Source organism: Drosophila santomea, chromosome 3R, assembly GCF_016746245.2.
Source record: "Drosophila santomea strain STO CAGO 1482 chromosome 3R, Prin_Dsan_1.1, whole genome shotgun sequence".
Lineage (NCBI taxonomy): Eukaryota > Metazoa > Arthropoda > Insecta > Diptera > Drosophilidae > Drosophila > Drosophila santomea.
This window is the reverse complement of record NC_053019.2, coordinates 1359300-1385849: the sequence shown is the minus strand read 5'-3', so window position 1 is coordinate 1385849 and position 26550 is coordinate 1359300. Positions and strand designations below refer to the sequence as shown.

The 26550-nt window shown below is 40.9% G+C and overlaps 5 protein-coding genes across 6 annotated transcripts; 3 read left to right on the top strand and 2 right to left on the bottom strand.

The window, feature by feature from the left end:
• Positions 1-5071: 5071 nt before the first annotated feature.
• On the top strand, positions 5072-5572 carry LOC120452496. Its single transcript, XM_039636746.2, has one exon. It carries the CDS (start codon positions 5186-5188, stop codon positions 5477-5479), a length of 294 nt encoding a protein of 97 aa, XP_039492680.1. The 5' UTR covers positions 5072-5185; the 3' UTR covers positions 5480-5572.
• A 461-nt stretch (positions 5573-6033) lies between these two features.
• On the top strand, positions 6034-6681 carry LOC120452094. Its single transcript, XM_039636168.2, has one exon. It carries the CDS (start codon positions 6132-6134, stop codon positions 6531-6533), a length of 402 nt encoding a protein of 133 aa, XP_039492102.1. The 5' UTR covers positions 6034-6131; the 3' UTR covers positions 6534-6681.
• An 11458-nt stretch (positions 6682-18139) lies between these two features.
• Positions 18140-21463, top strand: LOC120450900. The gene is made up of 3 exons (XM_039634148.2): positions 18140-19237; positions 19543-19659; positions 19718-21463. The coding sequence occupies exons 1-3, from the start codon at positions 18651-18653 to the stop codon at positions 20346-20348; spliced, it is 1335 nt and encodes a 444-aa protein (XP_039490082.1). The 5' UTR covers positions 18140-18650; the 3' UTR covers positions 20349-21463.
• A 111-nt stretch (positions 21464-21574) lies between these two features.
• LOC120450901 (Bardet-Biedl syndrome 5 protein homolog) lies at positions 21575-23341 on the bottom strand. Of its 2 annotated transcripts, XM_039634149.2 has the most exons (5): positions 23019-23341; positions 22812-22960; positions 22556-22751; positions 22258-22495; positions 21575-22190 (listed from the first exon to the last, which is right to left on the bottom strand). In XM_039634149.2, the coding sequence occupies exons 1-5, from the start codon at positions 23111-23113 to the stop codon at positions 21723-21725; spliced, it is 1146 nt and encodes a 381-aa protein (XP_039490083.1). In that variant the 5' UTR covers positions 23114-23341; the 3' UTR covers positions 21575-21722. The 2 variants fall into 2 exon arrangements, with proteins under 2 accessions (XP_039490083.1, XP_039490084.1); XM_039634150.2 differs by lacking the exon at positions 23019-23341 and having other exon boundaries at positions 22556-22754; positions 22812-22931.
• Positions 23342-23758: 417 nt separating this feature from the next.
• LOC120450902 (mannose-1-phosphate guanyltransferase beta) lies at positions 23759-26143 on the bottom strand. The gene is made up of 4 exons (XM_039634151.2): positions 25884-26143; positions 25530-25822; positions 24714-25248; positions 23759-24206 (listed from the first exon to the last, which is right to left on the bottom strand). Exons 2-4 carry the CDS (start codon positions 25701-25703, stop codon positions 23806-23808), a joined length of 1110 nt encoding a protein of 369 aa, XP_039490085.1. The 5' UTR covers positions 25704-25822; positions 25884-26143; the 3' UTR covers positions 23759-23805.
• Between the last annotated feature and the right edge of the window lie 407 nt (positions 26144-26550).

Below are 26550 nucleotides of genomic sequence, written 5' to 3'. Positions count from 1 at the left end.
TAAGCTACGTTTATCCAAAAAGTAAAACATCTACTGATGCTTTTACAAAACTAAATTGAAATATTAACACAGTTATGTGAACATTAATAATGTACAAGAAAAGCGTTCTGATATATTTAATTTTTTTAATTTTGCTTAAAGAAACTACAATAACTCACTTCCGAATATTTTGTGATTTCTCACGCATCTCAAGCCTCATGATGATTCATTTGTAAACAAACCAAAGTGCAACGATTTCACCTAAGACATGTACATATATATATACACACTCACAACCGTTAATATATACTTGCTGATATATGAGCTCGCCCTGAAATACTCCACTCAGTTTTGACATTTATATTTATTTCAACGTGCACTGGTCTGCCATTCTTCCAGTGCAGCTTGAGTTATTGCCAATGGACACGCAAAGGTGGCCAAAACTGCTCCTCCTTCACCTGCCCCCATATGGCATATGTACACAAGGGTATACATATATCTGGAATATGCCATGGATTCGATGGATGAGCGTGACAGTGGCTTCGGACTTTTTCCGCCGTTCTGCTGAGCCCGCAATGAATGCAACGTTACACAAATAAAGCAAAATTAGTAATATCGCACTTTAGTGGTTTTTGTTGATAAAGTTTTTATTGTTTATTGTTGTGCCCTCCCGCTTTCTTTGTGTCCCTTTTTGAGAGAAATAAATGTCAAAAAGCAAAATATTTTCATGCCCTGTGAAATTGGTCTTCTGGTGCGTGTGGCACTGAAATTTCGACGAATGAAAAATTGCAAGGCAGAATGATAAATAACACAACTCAAATCAAAGAAAGGTATAAAAACCCCGGAGATATTGCCAATGGGTTTATTTTCGAAGTTTTGGGACTCAACTGCTGTGCCACAGACTGGCTGAATTCGAATGGGAATTAACGGAAATTCTTGGGATAGGTTGAGGAGGAACCCGGGCCCCGCGATCAAGGGGGCCCCGCCGCGGGCCCCTAGTTATTTGAAAAAATGATTTTATAACGAATTTATGAAAAGCTGAGGGGGCCCCCGACTTAAACCCGCCCCGGGCCTCAAGTGTCCTTAGACCGCCACTGGATTTATAACATTCCTTAGAATATATGAAAAAGGATGCATCAGGATTGATCGGTAACATCAGCCTAGTCCATCTAGCTCGGTCTGTCTTCCCGTCCGCATGTTCATCATTGTTTTCTAGCTTTTGTTTTAAAATTGGGACTACACAAGCAAATTCTAGTAACTCGTATGCTTTAAAAGATTGTTTGTTGTACATCGCGATTACATGACTGCACCTTTCGGCTTCTTTAGGCCAACATCTTCAACAGCTACCTCCAGATAAGGTATTTCCCGAATGAGTGGAAGTCTAGCACCATGGACTCCTTTACAACAGTCCCACCTTCCCAGTTCCCACTTCGCCTTCCTCAAGTCGTACACGAAGGGAGGAGAATTAAGGAAGTATAAAAGCCAAAAACTTGAGATTAGGCATGCAGATTCCAAAGTTTGTTAACTTATGTTGCCATGCCCATTCTAACGCCAACAATCCGCCATAAGCTGTAACCCCCACACTTTTGTGAACTTCTTTAATTTTTTCCCCAATTTTTACCGATATTCAAAAAAATGTTTCAATTTTTTGACTAGCTAAATAATGGGTATCTGATAGTCGTGGAACTCGGCTATAGCACTCTATCATGTTTTTACATTACTCCTTATAGTTGTAAAAATGATTTTTTTATGTTTTGAAATGAGAAATTAGTTTACATACAAATTTTGTAGGTTTAGATATATTTAAAAATAACTATCAAAATATTAAATACAGCAAAGAAGTCGAAATTGACAAATCCCTTTGTTCAACTTCTAAAACACACGCCCAGTGGCATGCAAAAAAAATTTTGTCATTTCATTTTACTTGAGCCATCTGTTCTCTCAGCCCAGCCCTCGAATGTGACAGCAAACAGAATTAAATAATGTGGAATTTAAAATTTAATGAAAGACACTTTTTCCCTGGCCGTCACCCCCTCTTGACCCTTTACACCTCCCCATGCACGCAGCGGGTGGTACCTAGAAACGGAAATTCTGAAACAGTGAAGTGTTTCACGCCTTCTTTAACAGAATTTATTAAAAAAGTATTACAAAAGTAGTAGTCCAGAACATGGTAACCAAAGCACACCCAAAATTGAAAAGCGAATATGAGCGCTATTTACAATAACAACAAAACATGCGAGGAGTCAAATCAAAGCCCAGAAAATTCACGGGCGGTCCACGGGGAGCTAACACATCTGTGATACTTTTTTGCTTCGGCAACCAACAACACACCGGCGACAACAACGGAAAATGACGTAATAATTGTTGCAAAAAGCAATTAAACAAACTAGTAAAGCCAAATCCCCTCGAAAAGGGTCTCCGGTTAGGTAGGAGCTGGGGAGGGGGAGGGAGAGAAACAGCGAGGCCTCTAGGGTGCGTATGCAGGCGGGAGAGCGAGCGGGACGCACGCATAGGCGCAATGCCACAGCCAAACCCCCAATGGCGATGGAAAAGCGAGATGGCGATAGTTTCGTAAGCTGTGACGATGTGTTGATGGCGATGCATTCCAGCTGTCGTCGTTGTCGTTGTTTCATTCGTTTGATAGGAAACGGAAATAGCAAAACGTAGTGCACATATTAGTACCCACACATAAGGGTAACTTCAATACTTAAATGAGTATTTGCATGAATATTTTCTAGTTAACTCGCCCGAATAGCTACTTAAATAGCACATCCTTATGTGATAATTGGATAGATTAATCAATACGAATTACAATATATGTACGAATAATACTCATTTACCTTATTCATATTTACAGGGTATGCGAGCCTCCGAAAACGGGTGAATAGAATTCAATGTAACAGCAGTAAGTGGCGAGAGCGGCGCAGAGGTCAATAGAGTGCGAATCAGATTCAAGTATCGCCCCTAGGCAAGAAAATCCCTACATCGGTGCCTGCGTAAAGAAGCATTCTACTTACATACACATAATGTAAAGTTCTCTTCAACAATTGTATTCCCCCTACCTCCTGCACCCTGCTCCATGCCCCTGCCTCATGCCATGAGGCAAAGTTCAGCGTAATTGCGTTCAAATGTGCGTGTACTTGAGAATTTTTTATATTTTTCCTGTATGCCGGGAGTGTTACTCTATTGTTGTCGGCTTTTTGCCGTTGCAAATATGTTTTGAAAGCAAAGTCAGGCTGGATCATAATAGCCGGTGAACCACATTAATGTATGTATATGTATGTGTATATGTATGGACTTACATACTTATATGCCCAGACCTTTCTAATGCTCAAAAATTAGTTTTCTGAAGTGGCTGTTATTTCATCGTATGGATAGCCCAAATTGATATGCCTCAGTTGGTAATGAAGTGAGTGGAAAGATATTCGGAAAGAGTTAAGGTTGTGGGGGGCCTAAAGTATGAGAAGCAAAGGTGAATGAAATTAAAAGTTTTTCAAAATGGCTCCTTATCTAAATGGCCACAGATCTAGCTGTACTTTTAATAGTATTTTCTACAAAGTCTTTTGGCCTCAATGGATCGATTTAAAAATCTCAATGTATTAGGACGATCTAAGAAACTGAATACGTTCTGGTAGCTGCGTCGAGCTTCTTCTATGCTGAAACCAAAAAGATAAATGAAACGAAGAATTCTTACCCTTTGATGGTCTGTTAAAAAATCTCTTGGAAAAGTGCAACTCTAAGAGAGAGTGTTCGATTCCTCGGTTTGATTGGCATTTCATTCCGTATAACATTGTAATGCAAGTGGGGTCAAGTTATTGTACCCTCCTTTCTATGAATAACCCCTTTCAAACCGCCTCCACTCCCCAATTACAAGCAATAATAATTTTAATTAAATGCACCGAGACCAAGGCATTTGACCAAAACAAAAGGCAAGCAAACAAAGAGACAGCCCAGCCATGGAAATGAATCCCGAAGTGAGTTGCAAACAAATTACGCCGCAGAAATGGGCTCCAGCGGTGACAAATTGCAAGGAAACAACCGGACGGACGGACGACGATGAGAAATGACTACAGGCGGGCGGGTGGAGGAGCACAGCGGTGAATGCCAGACAGGGACAGAGGCGGCCGAGCGGTGTGTGAGCGGGAAGGCGACTTACATGTATCTTCATAATATATTTTTTTTTGAATTTGGTCAGTGGATATTGCAATCTCTTCTCTGTTACTGTTAAAAAGGAGAGGTGATGAATTTCGGTTGACATTTGGCCCACGCTGCGCCCACGTGGTCATGGTTTTGACTGTATTATGTTTAGAATACCAGGTTGCGTTAAACTCGCCAGCTTTTATTGCATAATTGCGTATTGTGAAATTGTGAATGAAAACCAGCTGTCTTTCTAATTCCGCCTAAGGCCTCTTTGCACCTTTTGGCACGCGTTGTTCTTTTGCTCCTTTGATTTGCGCTCAATCCAACTGTTTCACTTCCGGAGCCGCTACAAATACAACGTGCCAATGCAGTTCGTACTCGTACTTGACCTATAAGTCGCCCCCGCTGACTTGGCCCTCATGCCGCGCTTTTCACATTTCCAGTTTCTCCACTTTGGGTTACTCGTGTTTTTCGCTTAGATTTACATCTGTTTGTATTTTCCTCCCAATTTGCGACCCTTGTCGATGGGCGGTTTGTTGCCTGTTGTCTGTGCCATTTGTGTTATGTCCATTAGCAGCATTTTTGCGGGGTTTTTTGTTCAATTAGCAGTTGGCACTTTCATAAATAGTTTCCACATCATGACGAAGGAATACTTCAATAATCACATGCAACCAAATTATTAAAGTTCTAATAGGTGTTGGAAAGATTTCAATAGCCAACTATTCATTGTCACACTGGCAACTGACTGTGAATAGTTGGCTAGCGTAATCTTTCGTAAAACGCTACGAATTAATTCCAAACCCTAGTAAGTACTAAAACTATTAAAAATAACACACAAATCTATAAAAATTTACAAAGCCCATAAGAAAACAAAAGAACACGCATTAGCCAAGTTCCCCGACTATATGATACCCGTTACCCGTCACCCGATACTTTGGTAATGTAAATCATTCCATACTTGATATTCCCTTCAGTTTCAATCGGTTTCACCGAAATCTAACTGATTTTTTATGTAGTAAAGCTATATTTTGTAAGGAAGAAAGATATCAACAGGAAAAATAAAAAAATGGTGCAAAAGAATTACTGGACGCCCGCACGGGCTTCCTACGCAGAAAGCGAGATGGCGAAAAGAAATATCAGGCACATGACTTTCACGCCGTCATACGAGCAGGTAAAGCCCCAAATGGAACTGATCCTATCCTGGCACTATGGTCGTCAGTGGCTGGAGGAACGTGATACCCACCAGATGAAGACCGAGAAGAAGGTGAAGAAGGAGGCCAACTTCATTCCACCCAATTATACTAGTTGGCTTGAAAGACGAAGGCTTAAAAAGACTAGGCAGCAGCTGCTCAGATCTTGATGTTTAATTTATGTTCATTAAGTTGTCCAGTTTTTGAATATGAACTTTTGCAAAAATTATTAATTGTCACCACATTCTGACTTCCCTTATAAAATTTGTATCTAAATGAGTAAAAATAATAAAATAGAACAAAATTAAGTAATGTATCGCTTTTAAACATAATACAGGAACGATTCGGTAGAATGATTAAGAAAGCAATCCGGTCAAAATGGTTTTTTAGATAGCGCATATTGGTATTTAATTGATAACAGTGAATTAAAAGTGGCGGACCGTTTTACTTCGCTTGCTTCATTTAATTTCAGACGTAAGCCAAATGGAACATTTTGAAAGCTAATATACATATCTGTGAGGTGCGGCATCTCTTGTAGGGCAGCGAAAACTGATGGCTTTTGGGGTGCTTATGATAAGTCTAAATCGGACAATTTAGTTAAAGGACCGATTGTGCTTGCTACAACTCTTTAGTCAACAAAAAATCGTCCCATTTCTAAGTTATTAATAAAATATACAAATATTTTGCTGAAACACAACTAACAGTATTCGAATATTTTTCATAACCAAGTAGCTCCTGACTCACCACACACAAAGCTTCAGTCCTAGACTCCGTCAAAAATCACACAGCACCGACACGACAAGAAAACAACTCCACTCAAGGATGATTTCAAAGATCAAGACCTGGAGCCGTTCGCCGCTGATTCCGGCCAGAGATCACGGGTCAGCGATCCTTCCGCCGGCAGATCGGCCGGAACCCATTCCGGAGCTGTGCGAGGAAAGGCCGGTAATGGGCTGGCTACTCGGCTGGGAGTACGGGAGGAAGTGGCTGGAGAGGCGCGAGGAGATCCAGAGGCACCGCAACATGGTCAGCAAGTTCGGCAGGATTCCGTCGGACTTCAGCTGGTGGCTCAACCAGCGTAGACCCCTCTTTGTGCGCCTTCAGCGATTCCGGAGCAAGCCCGGACCTCGTCCACGGAAACAGATCACGGCCTTCGAGATGGCCAAGCGGAGGCGTGAGGAGCAGAACCGCAAGCTATTGGAGAGCCAGCCCAAAAACCAGTAAAACACATAATATCCAACATGCTTATCAAAGAAAAAACCAAAATGCCAAAATTGCCCAACCAAGCAATTGTAAATATACAAAAAAGAAATCGTAGAGCAACGATTGTTTGCTATGATGATGCGCCAATAAACACGGTTAGAATGCTGAATACTTTCTTATTGAATGTGGGTTATATGCTATTACCAGTACTGTCATTATATTCAATTTATTTTGTATTCAATTTGTATTTTGTATTCAATTAGTTTTTGTACATTTTGCACTGAAATGAAAGTACATATGATCAATTATAAGGTTTGGATGTGTTCAAGTAAATGGTTAAATGATTACATCGTTTTGCGATTCAATTACAGGCAAAGATTGAACCAAAAAAACAACAATTGATTTTATTGGTCCGCAATCAACTGCGATACCAAACCGCATTCGTTCTTCCAATCGATTTTCGGTTGTCAGTAGGCCTTGTATATTGTTTGTTGTTATCCTATTATCCTTGTGCTTGGAGGGCGAAGTCGCGATGTATACTCTGAAAAAACAAAAGCGCAGCATCCCAGAATCCTTAGCCTCAGCCATTTGCTTTTGATTGACTTCACCCGGGGAAATGTCAGCCCCGTAGAACAATGGATTATACTACACGGAAACTATGCATAGCAGTCATCATCATCATCATCTCCGTCGTTAAAGTTTTAAAGTCTTCCGTAATCGTCATCAGGGGACGGGTAAGTGAACAATTGGCCTTGCCCTACTCAAGGCCCGTGGATATTTGTGTGCAGTTATACATACTCTTTATTTGCATTTCCGCCTCATTGCGCGCAAATCTGGCTTTACAGATCAGCTTTATTGTGTGTTCTGGTGCCTTTTTAGTCAAATCCTTTGTTTTCTTTTTGGCGCGAAAAAACGCGAAAAAAAAAGAAATTATTTATAAGGGGCGTTTTCTTCTGCCCCAAGCGAATTGCGCATTTTAGTCATTATTTGCTTCTATCGTCCATTATTTCTGTTTTAAGGTCTTTTGTTTGCCAAGCAACGTTCTACACTGCTACACTAATATTTCTTACGCCTAAAATCACCCTTTTAGCTTTCTTTTAAACGCCAAAGTCTAAGAAACTTGGAACGCATTTCTATTAAAGTATGTATGTATTTATCTGAAAATGTTTCGTTCCAAAACGAAATGTAGAATGCGCTACCGTACTTTAATACATCAATTTCTCTCATGTGCGATTTACCATAGTGTCAGCGAACTTCTTCAAGACAAACGCCAATAATGTTCTAGTAAAATTAATAAAATTGCCTAACCCAATTATATGGTTACTTATGTAATAGCTATCTGTTTAATAACCATATGCTTTCTTTGTTTATAATAACCCATTAATTTTGCGCGAGTGTTCCCATTCACCTCGTGTATTTTCAACAACATTCTAGTTTCGAATAATTTTGGTTTATTTATGAAACGGATAATATTTTTCTAGCAGCAAGAATATAATGCAGGAATAAAATGCTTCATACTGTTCTACAGTTTTCTGCATACATTAATTGAATAGCTAAAGCATAAAGCTATCTGAAAGAAAGGGTTAGGAAATGTGTGACACAACATTAAGTAAGTGGCATGGCAATAGTGGGAATAGGAGAAAACATAATGGAAATCGTGTGCAAAGGCCAAAAGAAAAAGTTCGTTGGCTAATAAAGTGCAAGGTAGGATAAATGAAAGGAAAATCAAATAAATGTATAGACAAAAGGCGATTTTCTGGTTCAGTTTTACATATGTGCGATGGCATTTTGTCAAATTCTTGTCAGAGGTTAAAAATCTACAAAAACGTTTATACTAGTATTAAGCTGTATGCTGTATGATGTGTGTTCTTTTTGTAGTGGGTTTTTTAGTGCCATTCACATCAAATAAGTCGTATTTCATATTTTTATCACCCAATTGGGTAATGGCATAAAAACGTAACACCAATTTTAAAAAAAGATATACCTAAAATTTGATCAATTAGTAAGGAACATATGAAACCCAATAAAAACGCAGATATCAATTGTGTTATAATCGATATGAGCTGCAAGCATTACTGGACCATCTCTTTCAAAAAACAAATATAAAAGCATTAAAGTTTTACCCTAATTTTCCAGAGAGAAAGAGAACGAAATAACCATTGGGTTTGCGGTTAAATAGCCAATAGAAAACCGCAAAAACTAATTACAACGCCAAATCAGCCACGGATAAAAACAAAATGGCCGTCTGCTGGAGCGGAAATGAGCTTTGCCCTCGTGTGAATGTGTGTGTGTGACCACAGAACAGATGCTGATTATGGAGATAATTAATACGGCTAATTAAACAGGCAAATGCAATTCAGAAATTGCACTGCCAGGCAAGGTAATTGCACTGCCCAGGTGAAGGGAGCGGAAAGAGTTGGATAACAAGCGAAATTTCAACGGCTCCTGCCACATAAAAGCCAATTAATTATTTTTATGGCTACTCCGGGCCGAGAGCCAACTCCACCAACGGAAGCCACCAGCCGACGTCTTGGCCCTCTCGTTTTCCCTGGCCCTGGCCCGGCATAATAAAAAATTATGGCCTGCGATTTGGCTCACTCAAAACGAAAGCAACCAAAAACTGAATACTCAGTGCGCTGTGCCACTGACCAGGCCAAGAACTCCCTCCTCCCCACCTTCCCGCCTCGCATCGCAATGCATAGTATCACAGTAAATCCTCGAAAAAAGAAAGGTCCTGCTTCCATGCAAGGGCCAAAAAGATGGCGCCGTGCTGCGTACAAAATTGATCAGTGGAGTCCCCGCCGTTTGAACTATGACGCGATATGTCATCATATTTTCTCGTTGCAGTTAAACGGACGGAAGGGGAGTGCCGCAGGGTGGAGGGGCCGCAGGGATGGTGGCATGCTGGTGCTCCTTGCTTGCCATGCATATTTCTCACTTTGTCAAACCTTTTGTGCACTGCGCAAGGCCGCAACTAAATTGCATTTCAACAGTGAGAGAAAAGAGTGTAATCCGGTACGATCCAAGTTGTTTTTTATTTATTTGTTTACTTCTTATACTTGGTTACTATTTATTTCTGTGTGCCCCGCCTCTCTTGTATATTACTAGTATGATAGGTATATCGCAATATATATTATCTATTAGTATATATTATTTCTCTGTGCACAAAACCTCGCCCTCCTCGCCTGTCTATAGCCCTCTTCTATTATTCATCTCGTATTTATAAGTTGAGCTGGACGGCATTTATTGACTGAGCTACCGCAAAATCAATTTCGACCCCAACTATATTTTGTTTTTTTTTATACCCGTTACTCGTAGAGTAAAAGGGTATACTAGATTCGTTGAAAAGTATGTAACAGGCAAAAGGAAGCGTTTCCGACCATATAAAGTATATATATTCTTGATCAGGATCAATACCCGAGTCGATCTGGCCATGTCCGTCTGTCTGTCCGTCCGTATGAACGCTGAGATCTCAGGAACTACAAAAGCTAGAAAGTTTAGATTAGGCATACAGACTCCAGAGACATAGACGCACCGCAAGTTTATCAATTCATGTTGCCACGCCCACTCTAACGCCCACAAACCGCCCAAAACTGCCACGCCACACTTTTGAAAAATGTTTTGATATTTTTTCATTTTTGTATTGGTCTTGTAAATTTCTATCGATTTGCCAAAAAACGTTTAGCCACGCCCACTCTAACGCCCACAAACCGCCCGAAGCTGCCACGCCCACACTTTTGAAAAATGTTTAGATATTTTTTCATTTTTGTATTAGTCTTGTAAATTTCTATTGATTTGCCAAAAAACGTTCAGCCACGCCCACTCGAACGCCCACAAACCGCCCGAAGCTGCCACGCCCACACTTTTGAAAAATGTTTAGATATTTTTTCATTTTTGTATTAGTCTTGTAAATTTCTATCGATTTTCCAAAAAAATCCACGCCCACCCTAACGCCCACAAACCGCCAAAAACTGTCAGTGTTGAAGACTCTCCTTCGCACTTCTACTAGCTGAGTAACGGGTATCAGATAGTCGGGGAACTCGACTATAGCGTTCTCTCTTGTTTTTTTTGTTTTTGCTTTTGTTTTGGACTTTCCGGAGGCGCCCCAAAGCACGATTGGGTCTTGTTCAGGGCCAGTCCCACAATTCCACAGCTGCGCTGATGCTCATTTTATTGGCCAAGGCAGGAGACCAAGTAATGGCCGCCGCCGCTCTGGCGGATCTCCTTTCCCCCCGCGTTTTATGCCGTTCTGGCCGGTTTCGTTTTTGAACCAGACTCCCCTTGAAATTTCTCTCTCTTTGCTTTGGCTCTGTGCTGGTGTACTTGCCAGTGGCTTTCTTGACTGAGTCTTGCTTAGATAGCTTCTAGGGTGTATAGGTAAATATTATAGTTCGGCTAAAACGCATTTCTACTACTTTCCCCCACCTGACGCCTGCATTGCGTACTCCTTTTGAAGAAAAAAGAAAGCTTACCCTTGCGGTACTTATATATTACAACCGCATAAGAACCATTTGGGCCTAGCAACAACAAAAAGGTTATTTATTTTCTACTATACCTATAAATAATACTGTTATTACCCTATTTCATATTCTCCTGACTTAAATCAACAAACCCTCTGCAGTGATATAATTAAAGCCACCAGGCAAATCGTGTTAATCGAAATTATTTTTTTGGGTACAAGGTTTTATACCCGGTATAAGGGTATACTAGATTCGTCGAAAAGTACGTACGTCCGACCATATAAAATATATCAGAATCAATAACCCTGTCGATCTGGCCATGTTTGTCGAGATCTTAGTAACTATACAACCTGGATAGTTGAGATTAAGTATGCAGACATAGACGACCGGACACATAGACGCTTGCTGACCCATGTTGTCTAACTAATTTGTTTAGTTTTTTGTTTGTCTTGTCTTCTTGTCTGTTTGCGAAACAACTTCTTGCCACGCCCACAAGCCGACCAAAACTGTCACACCCACACTCTTGAAACAATTTACATCTTTTTGCCATATACATCAATGTGCCAGAAAAATGTGGAGATTTCTTGCTGTAGTAGTGTTTAATTTGTTTCATTTAATTTTTGTTTTTTTCAATTTCTTTCGATATTTCAGGAAATTATAAAATTTCTCGTTCGCCCCTCCACAAGCTGAGTAACGGGTATCTAGCCTGAAAACTCGACTATAGCATTCCCCAGTTCATTAAAAACTTCATTTCCCAAAGCGGCTTACTCGGCAAATCAATTTTTATTTACTCCGAGCACCAACAGTCGGACAGAGCATATATCAATACGATCGCCCCCATAGCGGCCATCCCCTGGATTGCCCCACTTACCCGGAAGAGCCCTCGAAGAAGAATCTCCTTTGGGGGCTGATGGCAAGGCTGGAAAACGAAACGTTCCATCACCCAACAACCCATCAGCCGGCAGAGTGTTGATGATGGAAAGTGTCCCACTGTGCAGCTACAAAACAGCGTCCGAAATGGGAGATAGAATACAAAAAAACATCGGGGAGAAGATAGAAAGAACCCCCAAATACAAAGGGCTACATAGCATGGAGTGCCTCAGAATCGAGTGAGCCACAACAACAATAAACGCTAATAATGCTTAATCAATGTTACACTTTCCAACAATAAAAAGCAGGGAAACAAAACGCGAAGGGCCACGAAAACATTGAGTTCAACTTCATTTGTGACATGATTTATGGTCTTTTCATTACCGAAAAAACTCTTCACACCTGTGAAAAATATGTTGAGGCCAAATTAAATGTAATTGAAATCATTTGGAATCGCCAGCAAGAGTCTGGCATGCATGTACATACATATTTTCTAAGCATCTAAATCGATTTTCCATTTTTCCCGAGAGACAGCCGGGCAATCGGCACTTGAAGAAATTGCCGAACACAATGCGAGGAATTTGTTGCTTACAAATTTTGGTAATGCCTTAGCCGCTCTATTCATTTGCGTTGCGTATTTCAATAATCATTTATCTTATCGATCGCCTCGATTATAAACACCAGCGTGTCGAGATCATAAATTTTCGTCATTGCCGAAATGAGCAGACATGAGATTCCTTTCGTAGATGCGTATATTGTAGAAAATACGATATTATGATAGATCTGAAATGGTTTACGCCAAGTAGGATTATATATAGTATACTTATATTTATATTTAATAAGTGAAGAATCCGTACATCATAATATTGTATCTTAACATCACAGGCTGGATAAATATTCTTAAGAATATGCATATGTGCATTAGGATGCACACTATGTTTTTATGGACCTGGTACCAAGAAAACACATTGTAGGCGAGTTTAACCAGGTGGCAGAAAGGAAAAGGGAAACATTTGCCGGTTAGAAAACAAAATGGAGTGTACAAAAAAAGTATTTTCGCGAAGTTCAGAAAAAAACACTTTTGATAAATGAATATACTCAAAAATTTTATATTTAAGATAGAAGCGGACTACAAGATATCTATAGTAGACCTATAGTAGACCCAAACTCCTCGTAACTCTAATTATCAGAACCCAGTGAGTAAGAAATTAAACTGCCAGCGGTGAGGAACGGAACGAGTTGAACACAAAGCTTATGCCGCTGTAGCTGTAATGACTTCCTATAAATCAATTAGTTTCGCAGAAACCCGACATCTTTGTGTTTCCAACTTTTGTGTCCTTCCACTTGCTCTCCACATGGAACCCCTCTTAGTGGCAGCTGTGTTTCTCCAAGGACGAGGTCTCATCTCCAGAGCGTACCATCGTCCTGCCGCACGTCAAACCACAGGCTCACTTGAAGTCACCGGATTGTGTGGTGCTTTTGGGCGGATCCGGTGGTTTTCGCAGTGCGGTTCGATTCTCGAGAAGTGCGCCCAGCACGAGTTAAAATTTAATTTAGTGAAAATAATTTGTTAGCCGTGCTGCAAAATTGCATAATTGTTAATAGCGGTGGCATGCCACGCCACTACACTCTGCCTCTCTCTAAGGAGTGGTTTGCGGCGCCATTTTGAGGCACCATCACATCTGCATATTGGAAAATTATAGCTTTGAGCCTCGAGTGCGACGCCTGCCGAATGCTTCTCTGCTCCTGACCTTTGTTTGGTCTAAAAGCCTGGCTGCGGCTGCGCAGAACTCCAAAAGCGCGTGGTTCGGCGCATGCTGAGGCGCCATGGGGGGCGATCGTTCTCGACGACGCCGACGAAGAGGTGACCTCCAGCCGAGTCATTGCGGCAAGGACCTGACTCAAAACTGGCAGGCAGGCTGCTACAACAGCTGGAGAGGAGGCCTTGGGTTACAGAGCCGAAGACCTGAATAATCTGATGCATTTGGGGCACTGGGCTCGATTTCTACTTGCTAGCAATATGTCCGACTAATTCGAGCGGCGTGTGCTCTATTTACATGAGACCATTGGTGAAACTCAAATACAACGAACGAATGACGTAAGAGATTGCTGAATATTGTAATATGATCATATATCGTTTCTGATCAGAATCATTCAATGAGTCGTTATACCCACAAATGGGAACATTTGTATAATTATTTGTATTTACTTATTAAAAATATATTTTATATAAATGTCAGCATCAACAACTTCTTTGTCTTATAAAGAACTGTAAAAACAATTGAAGAGTTAACAGGTATACTAGATTCGTTGATAAGTATGTAACACGTATAAGCAAGCGTTCCCGACCATAAAACGACCACTCTAACACCCACACACCGCCAAAAGCTGCCACGCCCACACTTTTAAAAAATATTTATATATTTTTTCACTTTTTTCTTATTCCTGTAAATATTTCTTGATTTGCCAAATAACTTTTAGCCACGCCCACTCTAACGCCCACAAACCGATAAAAACTGTTAGTGTTGAAGTTTCAACTTCGCACTTCCACTAGCTGAGTAACGGGTATCAGATAGTCTGGGGAACACGACTATAGCGTTCTTTTAAGCGAAAGAACGGAGCAAAAAGGAAGTGGGCACCAACGGGCATTTGACATGCCAAAAAACACTTCTGTCACAGCAGCAGTGGCCACTGGAGAGCATCGCATCCAGTCTGTAGGAGGTGGGGCGACCACAAAAGCGTGCCTTGCCCCAACCCCTCCACCCGCACTGCAAATAATTATTGGAAATTGCGAGATTTTAAATTCATGCCATGTTTTCTTGGAGCATAACGTCGAAATTTAACAAGAGAGAACGCTATAGTTGAGTTCCTCGACTCTCTGATACCCGTTACTCAGCTAGTGAAAGTGCGAAGGAGGCTCTTCAAAACTGACAGTTTTTGGCGGTTTGTGGGCGTTAGAGTAAGCGTGGCAAAAAGTTTTTTGGCAAATCGATAGAAATTTACAAGACTAATACAAAAACAAGAGAGAACGCTATAGTCGAGTTCCCCGACTATCTGATACCCGTTACTCAGCTAGTGGAAGGGAGAAGGAGAGTCTTAAACACAGTTTTTGGCGGTTTGTAGGCGTTATAGTGGGCGTGGCAGAACGTTTTTTGGCAAATCGATAGAAATTCACAAGACTAATACAAAAATGAAAAAATATCAAAACATTTTTCAAAAGTGTGGGCGTGGCAGCTTTGGGCGGTTTGTGGGCGTTAGAGTGGGAGTGGCAAAAAGTTTTTCTGCAAATCGATAGAAATTTACAAGACCAATAAAAAAATGAAATAATATCAAAACAGTTTTCAAAAGTGTGGGCGTGGCAGCTTCGGGCGGTTTGTGGGCGTTAGAGTGGGCGTGGCAACATGAATCGATAAACTTGCGCTGCGTCTATGTCCCTGGAATCTGTATGCTTAATCTCAACTTTCTAGCTTTTGTAGTTCCTGAGATCTCGACGTTCATACGGACGGACAGACGGACATGGCCAGATCGACTCGGATATTGATCCTGATCAAGAATATATATACTTTATATGGTCGAAAACGCTTCCTTCTGCCTGTTACATACTTTTTAACGAATCTAGTATACCCTTTTACTCTACGAGTAACGGGTATAAAAATAGGTTTTAAATAAATATGTAATTTAATTGTAAGAACATTAACTGTCTTCAAAATTACTAGTTGTTTCTTAAAAATCGAAGCCTACAAATAATACATAAATAAAGGATTTTTCCAGACAAGAAAACATTTTTATCAGCATTTTAGGTTTTGCGAAGCATGTGTCACTTCCCCTTCTTTCAACAGAGACGTCGGTTTGGTTTTCTTGGTTCGAAAAACTCAGCGCTGCATGCGCCGCGGCAATTATTTTGCTGCCATAAACCCAATACGGTGATGTTCGTATCTTCGATTGCTACCGCAAATGGCGCACAGTAGCTGAAAACCAATTCGGCTATTTAATTTCAGTTTTAGTACAGTCTTTAATGTGCACTACAAGGCAGTGGCAGCGATTAAAGCGGCCTTACTTCTTATAGTTTGTGCTAATTAAGTAAGTTTAATGTTTTCTATGCGTATGCCTTTCTCCGAGCTTTAGCAATAATATTTAATGATTTTGTTTATCACAAACGTATTTATTTACATACGTCAACGGATACTAATCTAAAACAAGAGAGAACGCTATAGTCGAGTTCCCCGACTATCTGATACCCGTTACTCAGCTAGTGGAAGTGCGAAGGAGTGTCTTCAACTCTGACAGTTTTTGGCGGTTTGTGGGCGTTGGAGTGGGCGTGGAAAAATTGTTTTTGGCATATCGATAGAAATTTACAAGACTAATACAAAAATGAAAAAATATCTAAACATTTTTCAAAAGTGTGGGCGTGGCAGCTTCGGCCGGTTTGTGGGCGTTAGAGTGGGCGTGGCTAAACGTTTTTTTGCAAATCGATAGAAATTTACAAGACCAATAAAAAAATGAAAAAATATCAAAACATTTTTCAAAAGTGTGGGCGTGGCAGTTTTGGGCGGTTTGTGGGCGTTAGAGTGGGCGTGGCAAAATGAATCGACAAACTTGCGCTGCTTCTATGTCTCTGGAGTCTGTATGCTTAATCTCAACTTTCTAGCTTTTGTAGTTCCTGAGATCTCAGCGTTCATACGGACGGACATACGGACATACGGACTCTACGAGTAACGGGTATAAAAAGGAAATCCCGTTAGTTTTTGAAGTTATCCTTATTATCTTTACATTCTTAAGCAAATTCATAAAGTTTGGGCTGTTCATTAAAATAGCAGTGTCTGGCTTTGTACAACGAAAAGTCAATATTTTGTAACAAGTGAGTTTGCATAAGTTGATTAGTATATTTATAAGGGCCTCCAGGGAAATTAAAAAAATCCTTCAATGTTCTGTAGAAATTAAATATGATTTGAAGACCGAAAATTGCGCTGCCTTACGTAAAACCAAAGATACAGAGGATCGACGAAAGGATTGTTTCGGTAAGGTTAATCCTTTTGCATCCTCTAGAGACATAAACTTCGAGTTAAACTTCGAAATCAGCGACGTTACTATTCGACGACGACTACTGAATGAAATATTAAGTGTCAGGGGCACCTTTCGTGGCCCCCACTTAGTCAAAGGCATATTATGACAAGGTTAGACTTAGCCAAAACCCATTTAACCTGACCAGTCTCTAAATGGCGAAATATCCTCTGGATTGGTGACTCGAAAATAATGATATTTGATGGAAATGGTTCCTAACAGTATGTTAGTCGACCACTCACTCAGGGTTGTTAAGCATATCCTGGTATGGGCTTGTTTTTCCCACAATGGTATGAGTGATTGATGTTATTATGGACCAAAACGTTTTTGTATATATGCTTAAAAATTTTTAGCTGTCTTATACGGAGTTGAATAGGTCCTTAAAATGGACATTCCAGCAGGATAACACACGAGCTAAGCGGTTAAGAATTGCTTCATCCGTAATAAAATAGACGTCATGCCCTGCCCAGCACAATCTCCCGACCTAAAACCGATCGAAAACCTGTGGGGCGACATTAGACATTATGTGTCGAAGAATACCCCCCGACTTCTAAACCTCAGTTTTAGCAAGTTGTGCAGGATGAAAGAAAATTGAAACATTTGTTGAATGGTTTAAAATTGAATACCTAATGATGTTGTACATACGTATTTTCCATTAAATGTGTAAATTATAGATTAAACTTGCAGATCATAAGTACTGCTATTTCAGTGATCACAGCTGTAGTCCTGTTCCGGAATACTTTTATTAAAACCCATCCAGATGCATTCCACGAAAGAGTTTCACAGTTGCCCAGTTACTACTTATTACTTAAATACACTATTACCGAAGACAATCGAATAGAATATTTCGGGCTTTACCAATTACGCTATGCGAAATAACTTTTTCAGAACACATCTAAATTCATTCCACTTTCACGTAAGAGAACAGAAGTCATCATAGTGAAGGAATGTGTCTTAAATGATACTAACTCCGCCCATAACAACGCACCGTTGTGATCTTGTTTATACTAAGTAAAATCAACTATCCGATTTCTTCTGTGTATTGAAAACTTGAACAGACTGGAAATTGAGTCGATTCGATGCTGCAATTCGGCAAATTCGGCATATTTTTAATTGAACATATTATTTGCGGGCAAAAGCTTCCATAAAAGTAATCGAAAGCACACATCTGTGTAATAATAAGATTATTTTCCGGGCGCCCTCTGGTATTACTAAAAATACAAGCACGCCTATCGATAACGCGACTGTCCCCACGTATCGAAACATCGATTGGCCACAGCTGCTTGTGAATGAAAAAAGCGTAAAATCGAATCGTAAAACAAATTCGCGAAAAACCATTGCCGCTCGCCCGGCTAATCACAGGCCTGTAAACCGATATAAAAGCGGGGGAGCGAAAAGGCAAGGAGGCCCAAGCAAAGCCTGCCAGTACAAAACGAGTCGCTCGTCCTTCCCACCGGCACACAATGGAGCTACTGTAGTGTGTGTGTGCGGGCGTGTGTGTGCGTGGTTGTAGTAGTGGGCGAGTGCGTGTAGTAGTAGTACGACGAGTGTTGAGGCGACGGGGAAAACAAAAAGAAATCTAGTTTTTGCTCAAGACTTCGGCTGGAAACCCGGCAGAGATGAGTGCGTAGATGTGAGGTGCGATAGCTGATGAACGGTGCTGGAGACAGTGTACCCAACCGGAGAAGCTGTCAGACACTAGGCTAGCGGGGCAGAAATAAGGCCACATCCCTATTCCGTTTCCGTAATGCTGCTGGCCGCAGCCGGTCTGCCGGCCTACGACGCCGGAAAGCTGGCTAGCAATGCCGGATCCGGCTCCAGCAGCGTGGGCTCCGGCGGAGTGGGTACGCCCACAGCGTCCGCCTCGCGTCCTAGTGCCGCTAGTGCCCTGATGAAGACCCTGTCTGTGCGTCTGCATCGAGGCACCGAGTTCATTAAGGACACTGTTCAGAAGGCCCTGGTCATGTCCGCCCCTACGCCGGTGACCCCAGCTACAGCTCCTGCGTCCAAGATCCTGGACCACAGCCTAAAGCGGAAGCTAAGCGGCGCTGGCGGGCTGATGGGCTGCAGCAGCATTAGCAGCACTACCTCATCTATCCCCGGCAGCTCGAGAAGTTACCACTATGCCCCAACCAGTCAGGTGTCTTCGTCACAGGTGCTTCCTTTGCCCAGTCAAGTGCCCACAGCCGCCTTTCTGCGCACCTACACAGTAGCTCCCACAGCACTCCACCGATCTACCGCCGCTCGCAAACGGAATCCCAGCACCGACAGCCTGCTTATGGACCTGTGCCTCTTTAAGCCCATTCGTCCTATGCCCATAACACCAATAAAAATGTGAGTACTCTTCGATATTCGAAACCGATTCTATTTGAGAAATTAATACTTTTATTTTTTTAAAAACCAAGAAGTTTTGTAGTATAAAAATGTACACTTGGCCATACAAAAGTTTAAAAAAAAAATTAGTCTGGAATACCAAAAAACTTGGCACTATCACTCCGTATGATCCCCATGCGTCCGTACTTTTTAATTTATATTTGAGTTTTAAACTAACCCTTGCCATACAGAGGTAGAGCCAAATCATTATAAGAAAATGATTCCCACACATATAATATGTATATATAAATGCTTATCGTTGATAGCCACAAGTTCCGCGGCTTTGAAATGAAAAAACCAAAATTTGTACTAGCTGCAAATGCAGACAGCGAAGAAGATGAGGACGACGATGAAGAGAATGCGGTCCACAAGCCAAAGCTCAGGTAATTTTCTAGTTTAACATTCAAAAACTCCTAATGTCTAATGTATGTCTTCGCATAGCAATTTGTCTTTGCCAACAGTTGAGGGTTCGGCCTTCGTTCCGATGTCCTATATAGCAACCACAAACACCGCCATTAACCCAACTACTAACACCACCAGCAGGAGCCGATCCCGCTCCCACAACGCACACACCTCAGACTCTGCAGAGGCCATTACCAAGCCAAAGCGTCGTCGTCGCGCTCCCATGCTCACGCCCAAGAGACGCCGCAAGGCGCTGGATGCGGAATTAAAAACAGCAGCAAAGAGAGGAATTGAAGACAAAACTCTTGCCAAGCGCAAAGCGACGGCAACGCGTGGAAACTCCAAGCGCAGTCATGAAGAACCGATCACGTCTCCTACGCCAGCGGATCCAATTAAATCTCCAGTAGCGAAAAATTCTCCGACCAAGAGCAAATCATTCTCTAGAAGTGAAGCTATAAAACGTAGTCGTATAGCTTCTGTGCAGAATGTCACTGTTCTCACAGCGACATCCGCCTCCTCAGCAGATTCAATCCGTAAAACCGCAACAAAGCGTAAGGCAGCTAATAATAAAGCCGTCAAGCGCAGTCGAGGTTCCTCAGCCTTGTCTGCGCGTCCTTCCCCGATAATGACACGTCAGAGGGCCCGTCAGCAGATCTCCGCCAGCAAATAAGGTCAAAAAAATTGGATGTTCACTCATTGGAATGTAAGCCAATATGGCAAAAGCTAGAAAAACGAAACAACAATAGAAAAGAGTCGGGTAAGAGACTCGCTATGTTCTAAGTCTTTTGGTTCTAGTTACTGTTTGTGTGTACGTATTACATATTTCCCTTGAAATAGGAGGACATGTAAGATAAGTCAGTAATCATGTTAAGTACACGTAGTTCAACTCGTTTTGTATTCGTGAGAAAGTATGAGTACTTGAGTTTCATCAAGCAACTATAATTTGTTTGCGTACACGTTTTACCAAATTCTGGCTTGGTCTTTAAGACTGATAAAACAAAAAGCATCCGCTACGAATAAAATATGATTCAAAAAGATATTTGCGAAACAAATTTTAGCAACCTTTGTCTAACTCTCATTAAGCAAAAAGTATTAAATGTATAAAGTAGTGTATGTATAAACTAGTTCATTTAAGTCATTCTTGATAATAATGTTTTAACCAAAACGGTTTGTCAACATATTGATATGTTAATTATTACCCTTTTCTTTCAATGAATGTACAAACAACGTTTTCGGTTCGCTTAATTTATGTGCTTGCCTTTAAGGCGAGTTAGTACAGATGTATGGAAAGAACAAGATGATGAAAAAGCGCCACAACTACAATTTCTTTTCCTACTTTAGTTAAGTTTGTTACAATTTATGGCTCAGAGACAAAGTACACACACATACTAGTATAAATACATGCATGTACTTCTAACTTTATCTAAACATACGATCTATCTGTAAGAACAGCAATGACATAAAAGTATAGAAAACTATATATATAAAACATGCCGGTCAAATCAACTGTGTGTTGTGATATGAACTAATTTATGAAACCATAGAAAAGACAAGCAGAACCCCATTAAATTTAGTTGCTTGACTCAGACAACACCGAAAAACCCAACCACAATTTAAACCCTTTATGTCATTAAGAAGTAGAAGTTGGAAAATTTAAATTTGCAAACTCGAAAATGTTTAAAAATTTGCCCTAGGCTAAGGACTATTACAAGCGATTCCAAACGAAAGCAAAATTACTTAAACACACAGCGAGTTGTATGCGTCAATAAAAATAACTAAAAATGATTTAAATTGGTAATTTATTATTTAAAGGATTTTATGGAACTAAACGTAAGCCATCGGCTAACAGATACATCTGTCCACTCATCATCAGTTTTATAAGTTCGTCAAAATTCATATGCCTACTCTAACTTAATAAAATAATACAATTTGCTCTTACTGGATTACTATCGCCATGAAACTAACCCTAGTTTTATTCGTTTGATTCATAATTTCATACTTTATTGCAATGACAACGAATAAACTTTTTTCGGGTATAACATATTTATTCCATCGTTTCCATTTTGGTGGGCATAATGTTCCACAGGTCTCGTAATTTGTAGCCATCCCTAATGGGCTCCATTGCAAAGCCCAGCTCCTTGCAGTAAAGCGGATCTCTCTCACCCTGACTGGAAACCTTGCCCAAACAGCCCTCGGCGAGGTAGCTGTTGAGCTTAGTGTTGATCTCCCGCTCCTGCTGCTCGTCCAGCTCCTCAAAGGTGTCCACCTTGAACTGGGAGGCTTGTGCCACTTCCTCGTCGGCCGCTTCCAACCGCCGACGGGCGTCGTGGGCATTGTATTGGATGCCAAAGTTGGGCTGCTCGCCATAAATCGTGTGCAGCGAGCAGAGCTCATTGAACAACTCGTTAAGACGCTCGGCAGGATCGACGCGGAATCCGAGTACATATCCCCCTCCCGTTTCCGCTGTTTGGATTACCAAAGCAGGTCCGTACTTGGACTCCCGAACGCGAAGCTGTAATGGGAAGTTGCTTGTGAGTTTATAATGGATATTTGAAACGTAATGTATATATGTAGATTACACTTTCAATTTGTAAATATGGCAAACTGATGTTGAAGGTTTCGTTGGCGTCTGCAAACCACACCAGTCGAATATTGGTTACCACGAAGCTGCCCAGATTTCCCTGGTCGCTGGACAAATTCCACACACCCTGCACATGGCTAAAGACCTGTTCATCTGGTAGAATAACCAATTGACCCGCTTGGACGATGGCTCCGCGCAGCTTCAAGTCGCGGTAGAGATAAGTACGTTGATATAGGCTGAGTAACACATCAATTTTAAAAGCATTTTTGTACTATAATGATCCAGATTTTACTCACTGATAGACATCAAACACGCTGGCGAAGATCGGCTGATCCCGACGCGACGTTTCCCCAGATACGTCGGTGAAAAGAAACTCAAAGCGGGTCTCATTGCTTATTGCCAGGATGTATAGGGCCTGACTGGCTATCCTTGCTTTGGAGTGCATATGAACTATACGAGTGTTGGTGTTACCAATCCGAGCATACCCAATGGCTTCTTAGGGAAATTCAATTTCAAGTGCATTACAGGAAAACGAGAACTGTGAGCACTTACATAGATTGTATTTCTTGTGGACCAGCGAGTGCCATATAATCCGCAAATTGGTTACCATCAGACGACCCGTATCCCCCGGATTTCCTTTGCTGTCTTCGATGTGGTAAATGTAATCGAGTACTCGTTCTCCGCTCCGTAGGTTTTTGTGTCTGAAACCAATTTCTCCAATAGGGGATCCAAAAACCAATTGTATATGCGTTTACGTACAGTAGGGGTACATCAAATTTGACCTCCTTGTCCTCCCAGAGCCACTGCAGCAGGGGCTGTCGGATTCCTTCGATCGGAGCTATCGACTTAAACATTTTCTCTAGACCACTAACGGCTTTGTTTGGGTTTTACTACCACTTCCTAAACGGTTGCTAAGCGACCTTTAGTCAAGGAGGCAATTCCAAAAATGACAACCTAAAAAACGCACCAAATTCCCAAGCCGAAGATTAAATGCCTAAACCAATAGTAAAACAGCTAATCGAAAATCTAAGTACTCATCGAATTGAAATGCCAGAATTGAAATTGCCAAGCCGTAACATTGCAGCCAAAAAGCATTGTTTGTTTAACTAAATTTTAATAGTTTAGGTAACCGCTCTTGGGAAAATTACCATAGAATAAGTCCAACTAATATAATTAGTTGCCGTTTGCTTCCTGTTTTTTATAAAAGCACACTTTTTTAACTTTTTAAATACATATGTAGTATATTTCACTAACTTATAATTTAGGAGTAAAACTAATGCTTCGTTTATTAAAGTACAAAAACGTTCTACTGATGCGTTTAGACTATAAGTCCGATTTTTTACCTTCGCTAGAGAAGGACAAAGAGCTATAGCTTATAAATAGTTAGCAACGCTAACTGCTGGAAATGTTTATCTTTTTTTTATAGTGTCAATATTGCAAATCGTAGGTGACAGCATAAATGCAAAAGGCACCTTTATAAAATACCAAAACAGCAGAAGTGAACATAAATTGATTGTATTTACACTTTATGATTTGGGTCACCGACTCACATAATGATCTGCGGTTCTGGTACACTGGCCGCAATGCTTTTATGGGGCAAGACTTGACCTCCATTAATGTATAGCTCATCTTTTACGATTACATCCTCGCCTAGCACGGTGATGCCTTCGATGCGAACCCAACGGCCAACCGTAGAACGCCAACCGACGATGCAGGAGTCCAGCCACGAATGTGAGTGAACGATGGCGCCTTTGAGGATGGTCGAGCGCTTAATGCAAACGCCATCCTCGATAACCACGTCCGGTCCAATAGTTACATTAGGCCCTATGCGACAACCCTCGCCAATCTTGGCCGTGGGATCCACTAACACGTTGCCCACCACTCCAGGCCCTGTGTACAGCTTGGGAGATTGCTTCTGGCGCAGCGAGCTTAGATAGAGACACATTCCTGAAATAAAATAGAATAGCGCAATAAGTAAAGAGACTAAGTCGGGGTTTTCACTCCCATTCAATGGCTTTCATTTTCAACACTCCATTGTTAAGTGAAATAAACATTTAAGAAGCAGACTAGTGCTAAGATAATTCACCTATTTCGTTTCAGTTACTTAGATCTTAACGAATATAATACAACAACAAGAAATATGATTGCGACAGCATTAAATTTTGGCGGAAAATATTTTATCTTCGTACATGTATTCATCGAACCCATCAAACAATTCACCCTTCTACTCGGTTTCTCCTAGTGCCCACTATCAGCCTAATGACCCTCCTTTTCTTTAAACAGAAATCGCTCTGTCAAGCATTTAACTATAGTTCCAGGAAACTGAACAATAGATAAAGGCAAAAGCCGGGTAGGTAAAAAAGGCAAAGCACAATTAACAACGACATCCACGTTTGCTTTCAAAGCGATAAGACCAATTAGGCAATCAAGATTGAGCGAGCGAATGAGTCGTACCGGTTAGAAAGTCTTTTGGTTGTCCGATGTCCATCCAGAATCCAGTTAAATCCATTGCATACAACTCCTGTTGCTGCGCCATCGCAGGGAATACCTCTTTCTCTATTGATGTGGGCCTAACTTCGATCCGGTCAAGCACGGAGGGATTAAATATGTAAATGCCAGCATTTATCTTATTGCTAACAAACTCCTGTGGCTTTTCAATAAAATTTTTAATGCAGCCGTTCTCATCGTACAGCACAACTCCGTATTTTGATGGTTCTTCGACTTTTGTGACAACAATTGTGCCTTCTTTTCCGTGATTACGATGAAATTGCACTAGTTGCTTAAAAGGAAAATCGCAGATAACGTCAGAATTGAGCACGAAAAATGGCTCTGAACTGGCTGCTAAAATAGTTTTAGCTAGGGCTAGAGGTCCAGCTGTGCCCAAGGGTTCCGTCTCGTGGGAGAAGAGCAATTCCACGCCCAGTTTCTTTGCTTCGACTTTTAGCTCCTTTTCCATTTGCTCGGCTCGATAGCTGACGGCTAAAATAACCTGCAAGGAAAAAGTATGCATTATTTTGGGCATATACAATCTAGGATTTCGAAAAAGAATAAAAAACCGAAATTGAGTTGTTCTAATCGGATTACGTAACCGTCTTTCCCAAGTTTGGGACAGGAAAATAATATGGAACAAGATCAACCGTTTTTTAAACAAATATACTATATGTACTATAAATAACCGTTGTATATATGGTAAGATTTGTCATATTTCCTAAGCAATGCGGCGGTTTTGGACTCTGTTTTAAGCAACATTAATTTATAAACTGGGTTTACCTGACGACATCCCGCATCGACGAGTGCCTCCAGTTGGTGTAGAAGAATCGGCTTATTGGCAAACTCCACCAGTGGCTTAGGTGTGCTGAGGGTCAGGGGTCGAAGACGGGTCCCATAACCACCGACAAGAATTAAGGCCCTCGTCCCGTTTCCCACAGATGAATTTCCACACATCACTCCTCCACTTCCGAACCGTTCTCTGGTTTCTATCGTCAGAAAGCAAACGACACGTCAGACCTCAAAGCTCTCAAGACTTCTCTGCGCAAAGAGATTCCTATTCGGCGGACCAACAACTGCAATCGACGAAGGCGAGTGAGTAACTCAGTTGGTTATGTTAAGTTTCAGTTTACTCACTTTGTTGCGCTATCTATTTATTTGTTGTTGTTTTTTTCTTTTGTCTTTTGTTGTGATAAGAACCTTTGTGCCAATGGTTGGATGCACTTTCCTATACCCGAACTCCAATATGAAATTTTGACAGCTCTAAGTGGTCGTTTTACAAGGCTTAGAATAATTGAACTGATCAATGAACATTAAGGTTGTCTCTTTTTCCTATGATTACTTGTTTTTTAAGTAAACTCGCCGCATAGAAAAGTAAATAAAAACCGAGCTGGCAAAGTAGGGATGAGACTATCGAAAGATGGTGATGATTACAAACGTCTCAGTTGAAGTTGTGGTAATATGCGAAATCCACCAACCAATTTTTGCCTAATTAATTAAACTTCATAATAACAGTATAATTTGTTAAAGAGGTTTTGCGTGTTGTCAAATTGTGTAATCTTAAAAAGGTCTACTAATTTTGTTTTAAAGTAAATGTGTGAGAATAACACAATGTATTGAAAGGAGCAAAACGATTTTTAATAAAATCCGGTCAACCCAATAACCGTTTTGGGTATTCCCAGACTTTCTAACACAAAGAATTCCTAAAATGTACAGTTGAAATTCAGCATGTTTAAATGTACTTAACTAGTCTGTAATACTATTTGGTAAAAATTAGTTCAAAGTCAATTAATGTAACTATAAC

What these genes read in the sequence shown, in the direction of transcription:
- LOC120452094 (XM_039636168.2), top strand. Translation starts at nt 6,132, where the DNA reads ATGATTTCAAAGATCAAGACCTGGAGCCGTTCGCCGCTGATTCCGGCC.
- LOC120450900 (XM_039634148.2), top strand. Translation starts at nt 18,651, where the DNA reads ATGCTGCTGGCCGCAGCCGGTCTGCCGGCCTACGACGCCGGAAAGCTG. An exon ending in CCCATAACACCAATAAAAAT is followed by an intron (nt 19,238 to 19,542) that starts GTGAGTACTCTT and finishes TATCGTTGATAG; the next exon opens with CCACAAGTTCCGCGGCTTTG. An exon ending in GTCCACAAGCCAAAGCTCAG is followed by an intron (nt 19,660 to 19,717) that starts GTAATTTTCTAG and finishes GTCTTCGCATAG; the next exon opens with CAATTTGTCTTTGCCAACAG.
- LOC120450902 (XM_039634151.2), bottom strand. Translation starts at nt 25,703, where the DNA reads ATGTGTGGAAATTCATCTGTGGGAAACGGGACGAGGGCCTTAATTCTT. An exon ending in TCGATGCGGGATGTCGTCAG is followed by an intron (nt 25,249 to 25,529) that starts GTAAACCCAGTT and finishes TTTTCCTTGCAG; the next exon opens with GTTATTTTAGCCGTCAGCTA. An exon ending in ACCAAAAGACTTTCTAACCG is followed by an intron (nt 24,207 to 24,713) that starts GTACGACTCATT and finishes ATTTTATTTCAG; the next exon opens with GAATGTGTCTCTATCTAAGC.
- LOC120450901 (XM_039634149.2), bottom strand. Translation starts at nt 23,113, where the DNA reads ATGTTTAAGTCGATAGCTCCGATCGAAGGAATCCGACAGCCCCTGCTG. An exon ending in CCACAAGAAATACAATCTAT is followed by an intron (nt 22,752 to 22,811) that starts GTAAGTGCTCAC and finishes TTCCCTAAGAAG; the next exon opens with CCATTGGGTATGCTCGGATT. An exon ending in AGCGTGTTTGATGTCTATCA is followed by an intron (nt 22,496 to 22,555) that starts GTGAGTAAAATC and finishes TGTGTTACTCAG; the next exon opens with CCTATATCAACGTACTTATC.
- LOC120452496 (XM_039636746.2), top strand. Translation starts at nt 5,186, where the DNA reads ATGGTGCAAAAGAATTACTGGACGCCCGCACGGGCTTCCTACGCAGAA.